Below are 8,318 nucleotides of genomic sequence, written 5' to 3' on the forward strand. Positions count from 1 at the left end.
CTGCGATAAAGGTGGCTGGGCGAAGAGGTCGAACCGAGTTCAACCGGCTAGGCGATAGACCTTGCCGACACAATCCGGACCAACTTAGGGAGCCTGCGATAAAGGTGGCTAGGCGAAAAGGCAGAACGGCGTTCTACCAGCTAGGCGAAACACCTTGCCGGTCCCGATAGTGAGGTTCGCATAACATCCAGAGTCTCGAAGGAGCCGTCACGAGGCAGATACCAGCAAGCAGTGGACGACGAGGAGCGACGCCGCGAAGGACAGCGACGAGGACGACGACGAGAAGCAGCAGCAGCTGAAGAGCCGCGAGGCTTGTACAAGGAGACGAATAAAGACAGTTACGATCCCAACAGAACTCTTGCGTTATTCATTGGTCAAAGGCAATCACCCAATATAAATTTGGTGGAACGAACCCATAACCTCTCTGTGCTAGCCGCCCGTTAACGTAGCGAGCGAGAATACATAGAAATCAGGTCGTTACATCTGGCGCCCAACGTGGGGCCCGACACAGGCACACACTTCAGGAGCGCGAGAGCGGGACAGGGATGGTTTAAAAAGCCGTAGGCACCGTTACCGGCTAAACACACACATGCACGGGTTGCGTAGGAGGCGTGTACACGGAGGGCATCGTTACATTTAAACGTTACACGTACACAGAGCGGAGAGCGAGTCCCGTTACCGGTACACGTCTCCGCGAATAACGGAACCGAGGATACGCGGAAGAACCGAGGTTTCGTCAGCGACGGCGCTGCATGGTGCAGGTCTTTCCAAACAAGATCGTCATCATGAGCGCACGTGAGAATAACACCCAACAGCGAGTGGAGCACGAGGTGAGGGAGGAGCGCGCCAGGGAACAGCCAGTGGCGAAGTGGAGACGGGACTCCGATTCCGTTCTCCAGCTTCTGGCGTCCCCCCTAGTGTCGCGATCCCCGTCACCGGTCAGCGAGGCTGACCTGCGATAAAGGTGGCTGGGCGAAGAGGTCGAACCGAGTTCAACCGGCTAGGCGATACACCTTGCCGAGACAATCCGGACCAACTTAGGGAGCCTGCGATAAAGGTGGATAGGCGAAAAGGCAGAACGGCGTTCTATCTGGGAATAGAACTTGAGGGCTCGGTAGAGGCGATGAGGAAGACCCTGGCAGAGACGGTTGACCGCATAACAAAAGACCCGGTCGTGGCAGAGTTAGTGGCAGGTCTGGAGGTCAAATTCCGGAAGCTGCCGGTCCCAAAATTCAAGCTAACAGCCGCAGATGCCGAAGGCCTTATAGCAAGCCTGGATATTCAGAGCATGGCAAGCGACGGCAGGCAGCGAGAAGGCAGCCGCGAGAGGAAAGAAAGCGTACGGCCACATCCGCAGGACTACGCCAAGGTGGCCAAGCAAGTCCGAGACTGGAACTTTCGGTATGACGGCAACGACAAGCCACTGGAGTTCCTGGAGCAGGTGGAGTGGTCAGCCGTGACATATGGTCTGGATATAAACCAGATCCCACGAGCAATGCCGGAGCTGCTGCAGGGCAGAGCCCTAAAGTGGTTCATAGCCAACAACCGGCAGTGAGACAACTGGGGAGACTTTATATTCAGCTTCCAAGGATATTTCCTTCCTCGAGGCTACATGGGGAAGCTATGCGTACCAATCGGGTCAAGGCAGCGAGTCATGGTTGAAAACCACGATATGCCGACGGCCGGACACATGGGCAGCCGGAAGACGATCGCGAGGGTGGCAGCGAGGTATTATTGGCCGGGCATGCACCGCGACATTAGGAAGCACGTGCGGAACTGTGAGAGCTGCCTCAGGTACAAGCCCAGTCAGCTCCACATAGATCCCAGAGGAGCCCTGGGCCACAGTATGCGCCGATTTCGTTGGGCCGCATCCTCGGTCGAAACACGGGAACTCGATACTACTAGTGCTTGTAGATCGGTTCTCGAAGTGGACGGAAATAGTTCCAATGCGTAGGGCTACCACGGAGACGCTGGAAAAGGCAATCCGGGAAAGAGTTGTCTCAAGGTACGGCGTGCCGAAGGTCTTAATCACCGATAACGGGGTGCAGTTCACGAGCAGGGCGTTCAAGCGGCTCCTGACAGAGTTGGGAGTGCGGCACTAGTTCACAGCCCCGTACACACCACAAGAAAATCCCACGGAGAGGGCCAATAGAACTGTAAAAACAATGATCGCCCAGTTTGCCGGACAAGACCAGAGAACGTGGGATGAGAAATGGCCAGAATTGCAGCTGGCCGTGAACACTAGTGTAGCCGAGTCCACAGGGTATTCGCCGGCATTCGTCACGCAGGGCAGAGAGCCCAGGTTACCGAGCGCGTTGTTTGATGAAGAAACCACCGGCACAGGAAGGGAAACCCAGACCCCGTCGGAGAATGCGAAAAAAATAAACGAAATCTTCGAGCTGGTCAGACGGAACATGGAGAAGGCGGCGCAGGATCAGGCGCGCCACTACAATCTCCGGAGGCGCCCTTGGAAACCACATATTGGAGACACGGTATGGGCCAAGGAGCACCATCTATCCAAGACGGCAGAAGGATTCGCGGCGAAACTGGCCCCCAGGTACGAGGGACCGTTTAAAATAATTAATTTCGATTCTCCGGTTACTTGCAACCTGCGGCACGAACACACGGGCAAAGAAAGGAAAACACACATAAGCCAGTTAAAACCCCAAAGCAAAGAGGGGCAGTCTCAACAAATCCGGCGTATCGGAGGAGCACTGTACCCTAACCGAAGAAAGGGGGAGGATACACAGTATCGAAATTAACGGTCAAGCACACACACACAGGCACATACTTCAGGAGCGCGAGAGCGGGACAGGGAGGGTTTAAAAAGCCGTAGGCACCGTTACCGGCTAAACACACACATGCACGGGTTGCGTAGGAGGCGTGTACACGGAGGGCACCGTTACTTTTAAAGGAGCAGCCGCCGCAGCCGCCGCTGTCGGCACCGCAGTCGCCACCAGCAGCGCAGCCGCCGTCGGTAACGCAGCCGCCGCTACCACCACCACGTTCGCCGACGCCACCACCACCGCCGCCACCACGATCGCCGTCACCGCTGCCACACTCACCATCACCACCACCATGGTCGCCGCCGAGGCAGCAGGAGTGGCACCTGCCACAAGCGCAGGTCGCGCAAGCGCTGCGAACCATCGTGGTGGAGGGGCGGCGGTGTCATCAGCAGACGGTCACGTGGACGTGGCCCGCGCCCGAGGTGGCAGCAGAGGAGGCCAGGATGCGAGAGGCCATCGAAGCCATCGAGTGGCGGCGCCCACCGCCGTTGAACCCGGGCCATCCGAGGGCCAAGTCGGCGAAACGCGACGCGGAGACGGCCGATCGCGCGGGGCTGGAGGTGACGACCGAGAAGGAACGCGAGGCCCAAGAGGGGCTGGAGGGGCCATGGGAGTGGCCAACACCGCCGGAGACGTCGCGGGACACGGCGCCACCCCCCGAAGCTGGCGCGGCAGACTTCGTGCCCGGAGTCGCGAGCCCCACCGGCGAGGCCGACGCTGCGGAGACAGCAGTCGAAGGGCGCGGAACCGTGGGCGGAGGTTCCGGAGGCGGAGTGGCCGGCGCGGGTGGCCGAAGAAGCGCAAAGACAGCGAGGGAGGCAGAGGAAGGCCAGGTGGGCCAAGCTCGTGCTGGAGGAGGGACAGCGCTACCGAGTCAAGGTAGCAGGGGGCCGGGTGCGGGTGTTTAAGGCCAAATAAAACAGACCCCAGCAGTAAAGCCCAGCAGTTATTATTTGGGCAGCGAAGCACAACACAGCACAACACAAAAAAAAAAGAGTGGTCCGCCGCAGCAGCCGATCGCGGAACGGGGGCGGTGAGGGGGGAATCGCGGGCCAAGCACGCGGGCCGGCAGAAAACACGAGGCTGCCGCAGGCGTAGGGCGAGGGGGGTCACTTGCCGCCGCAAGGGTCTCCCGGGGCACGCGGTCCAGGGTCAGCACCCCGAGACATGTCAGGGGCATCAGGGGCATCATGGTCATGGTGTCGCTGTAAAGAAAAAAGTCGTTAATTAAAGGAAAACTATCATCAGCAAGTTTACTTACCAGTTTTTTCAAAACAACGAGGTCGTGAGGAAATTAGGGACGGGGGCGCCAGGCGATAGGCGGTCGATCGATAGTTGCGATCGATGGGTACAAAAATACTGGATTTCTCAAGAAACGGTCACACGGAGGCAACTTAAGACAACGAAAACGATAACGGCAACAACGATGGCAATGCTGGAACCACTATCGATAAGCGCGATCGAGGTGTGGTCAGACGACGGGAATCGGAATGGTGATGTCAAACACGGGGAAATGTCTGGGCGGGAAATTCAAATTCTACGCGGGGAACTATCGAAGGAACAAGATGCAGTTTTGGCAAAGTTCAAGTCTTTCGGGAAACTGTCTGGGGAACAGGCTAACGCAGCACAGCCATGGGAAAGTTAAAGGTCTTTCAGAGCGCTGTCTGGGGGAAGTCTTACGAGGGCAGCTCAGGGAAAGTTGAAGTCTTTTGGGGAACTGTATAGGGTCACGAGGAGAACGAGTTTGGACGGGAAATTTGAATGAACGAACAACAGGGGCGGGGAGATCACCACTTTCATAACATTTCCGAAGAAAGGGGGAAATGTGAGGAGTCTTAAAACTCCCCACAAATTCCGAGGCAGGAGAGCTGCATAGCAACAGCGAAGGAGGCGAGAATGCCGGAGGAATCAAGGGCAACAAGGTCAAACGGTAAACAACGGACCTTGGACCCGGGTACCACGCTGGACATTGGACCCTCACACGGCAAGGGCAACAGGGTCGAACGGTAAATTGGCGGACTTCGGACCCGCACAAAGAGGACGCACCGTGAACTAACGGTGCGGCAGTGGACCTTGGACCCGATCACGCGAGCTGGAAAAGGGAAATAACGGGACCATCACAGGCTATAAAAGGCGGCGCAAGCGCGGCACAGGGAGAGTAATAGTGCGAGAATCAAAGCGAGTGCGTGTACGCGAGACCAGTAGCAAGTTAATCAAGTGCCGAGTACCAGGATCAAGATCGCAAAGTCGAGACGCCGAACGACTGAGAGTCTACAAGGCTGAGGCTTCAACGCTGAGATCCGATGGGTGCTAGGTCGTGGTTAAATCGAGCTCAGGGAGTCCTTGCGAGGAGTCTGCGATAAAGGTGGCTGGGCGAAGAGGTCGAACCGAGTTCAACCGGCTAGGCGATACACCTTGCCAACACAATCCGAACCAACTTAGGGAGCCTGCGATAAAGGTGGCTAGGCGAAAAGGCAGAACGGCGTTCTACCTGCTAGGCGAAACACCTTGCCGGTCCCGATAGTGAGGTTCGCATAACATCCAGAATCTCGAAGGAGCCGTCACGAAGCAAATATACCAGCAAGCAGTCGACGACGAGGAGCGACGCCGCGAAGGACAGCGACGAGGAGCGACGCCGCAGAGGACGACGACGAGGAGCAGCAGCAGCTGAAGAGCCGCGAGGCTTGTACAAGGAGACGAATAAAGACAGTTACGATCCCAACAGAACTCTTGCGTTATTCATTGGTCAAAGGCAATCACCCAATATAAATTTGGTGGAACGAACCCATAACCTCTCTGAGCTAGCCACCCGTTAACGTAGCGAGCGAGAATACATAGAAATCAGGTCGTTACAATATATTTACGAGAAGATGAAGGGTAAGGGAAAATAAAAGAAAATGTTACCAAGGAAGCGACAAATAACCAGACTCAGGGTAATTTTCAAAGAAAATGTTTTAAATGCAACAGCGAGGGACACATTGCAAAAGACTGCAAGGGTGAAGTAGTTTGTTACACTTCAACAAGAAAGGACACATCTCGAAACAATGTCAAGAATATAAATCAAAAGCTTGCGTTAAGCATGAATCGGCTAATGTGCTAGAAGTTAAAACTGCGAAGGGCTTAATTTACAAAATCCTGAAAGTAAAGGACGTGACATTTGTAGCCATGATTGACTCAGGATGCGATTTGTGCTTGATGAGAGAGGGCATTTTTAGAAGTTTTGACGGTCTGAAGCTTAAGCCTGTAATTAAACACCTGAGAGGTATTGGCAAGGGCAAGTTGGTAACAATAGGATCATTTGACATTGACCTCGAATCAGACGATGCATGCTTTTCGGTGACTTTTCATGTGGCCAAACAGCATGAACTGGAGTGTGCTGCGATTGTAGGAAACGATGTTCTGTTATCCGCCAACCTTATGTTCACCTCAAATGGAGTCAAATTTATATCGAAAGAGAGAGAGTTCGCAAATACATTTAAATGTCAGTCACTGAGATCGTCGAGGAAACTTCTGTTTTAGACAAAGTTGACTTGTCTCACCTGGATAAGACTCAAAAACTAAAGGTAGAGCAGCTTGTTACAGGGTATAAGCCGGTAAAATCAATTGATTCATCTGTGAGCATGAAAATTGTTTTGGAAGACGACAATCCAATTTATCAGCGCCCAAGACGCACATCGTATGAAAACAAGTGCTTTATTGAGAAACAAGTGCAGGAATGGCTGCCAGAAGGAATTATGCCCTGCTCGTCAGAGTATGCATCACCAGTTGTACTAGTTGCAAAAAAGGACGGATCCAGAAGATTTTGCTGTGATTACCGACGACTAAATCAAAAAATCAAGAAAGACAATTTTCCGATGAGTTTAATTGACAACGTCCTCGGCAGGTTACAAGGATCAAAAATATTTACTACTCTCGACATGATGAACGGATTCGTTCATGTACCGATTGACGAACAATCCAGGAAGTTTACAGCGTTTGTGACGCATAACGGGCAGTACGAATTCATGCATGTACCGTTCGGTATCTCAAACTCTCCTGCTGTATTCTGCCAATACCTAACAGCTACATTGAGGGATCTCATACAAAGTCAATCTATAGTAGTATACATGGACGACATAATCGTGCCAAGTAAGGACGAAGACGAGAGTCTGCTGGCGTTGGAAAAAGTTTTGAAGCGCAAAGAGAAGAGCAAGATCAATTTTCTAGGTTACACTATTGAGAACGGAACCATAGCACCAACTAACAAGAAAATAAAAGCGGTCGTCAATTTTCCAATTCCTCAAAGCAGATAAGCTTTGCAGCGTTACTTAGGTCTGACGTCTTACATGCGCCGATTTATAAAGGATTATGCCTTAGAAGCAAAACCATTGAGCGACTTGCTGCGATAGAAAAATAGTAGAAAAAACGACAGGAATTCAACGTTGACTGAGGAGGACTTAGTTTCCTTCAACTCTCTGAAGCAACTGCTAGTAGCTGCAACTGCAGCACCAGTACTCAAACTGTTCGATCCGCTAGCAGAAACCGAAGTGCATACAGATGCAAGAAAGTATGGCTTTGGCGGCGTTTTAGTGCAAAGGGACTCAGAGGATCAACAGTTTCACACAATAGAATTCATGAGTCGAAAGACGAATGCTTCTGAGGAAAAGTACAGTTCCTACGAGCTTGAGGTTTTAGTGATTGTAAACGCGCTGAAAAAGTGGAGAGTCTACCTGCTCGGAAAGCGATTTACAGTGATCACCGACTGCAACGCTTTTGCAATGACGATTATAAAAGACGGCCTGCCACCGCGAGTTGCAAGATGGGCCATGTCATTGCAAAAATTCGAGTTCAAAGTGGAGCACAGAGCTGAAACCAAAATGAGGCACATGGATGCATTAAGCCGATTGTTATGTTTTTTAATCACAGACTCCACAAAGTCACGATTGTGAAAGGCACAAAACAACGACGACTGGATTAGAGCTGTTAAGTCCGTATTGAGCAGCAATGACGTATATGAAGACTTATTTTTAAAGAATAATATTCTTTACAAAGACACAGTAAACGAATTACTGGTTGTTCCTGACTCAATGGAAGAGGAAATCATAAGCATTGCACATAAGGAGGAACACTTCGGTATCAAAAAGACTCGTGATATTTTAGAAAAGAGTTATTACATCCCTGAAATCTAGCCAAAAGTCGAAAGAGTAGTTGAATATTTAATACTGTGTTGTATTAACAACTTGTGACTTCAGTAGTTCGACGATGTTAAATTGCGAATTTGTGAAAAACTATTTCGAAAGCGCGACGAAAAGGAGTGGCTACGATGACGTTCGATTGATCACTGACTATTATATTTCAATAATTTCTCTTAGAACCTAACTTATGCTACGGTGGCGAGAGGCGGGGCAAATTCGCAAGAGCGAACGGACGAAAGCTTTATTGGCTCCCGCTCTCGCCCTACAACTAGTGATTTAAATACAAGTGCCAAGTGCGCAAACACCGCCCCCTCTGAAGGGACGACGTCCTTCAGCCCAGAACGGGCAACAGGGCCAG

General features: G+C 52.0%; 1 protein-coding gene across 1 annotated transcript; it reads left to right on the forward strand.

Moving 5' to 3' along the window:
• Positions 1 to 752: 752 nt before the first annotated feature.
• On the forward strand, positions 753 to 3,694 carry LOC121467510 (formin-like protein 5). The gene is made up of 2 exons (XM_041708928.1): positions 753 to 938; positions 2,915 to 3,694. The coding sequence occupies exons 1-2, from the start codon at positions 753 to 755 to the stop codon at positions 3,692 to 3,694; spliced, it is 966 nt and encodes a 321-aa protein (XP_041564862.1).
• Positions 3,695 to 8,318: the final 4,624 nt, after the last annotated feature.

Source organism: Drosophila elegans, unplaced genomic scaffold (genome assembly GCF_018152505.1).
Source record: "Drosophila elegans isolate 14027-0461.03 unplaced genomic scaffold, ASM1815250v1 contig_433, whole genome shotgun sequence".
Taxonomy (NCBI): Eukaryota; Metazoa; Arthropoda; class Insecta; order Diptera; family Drosophilidae; genus Drosophila; species Drosophila elegans.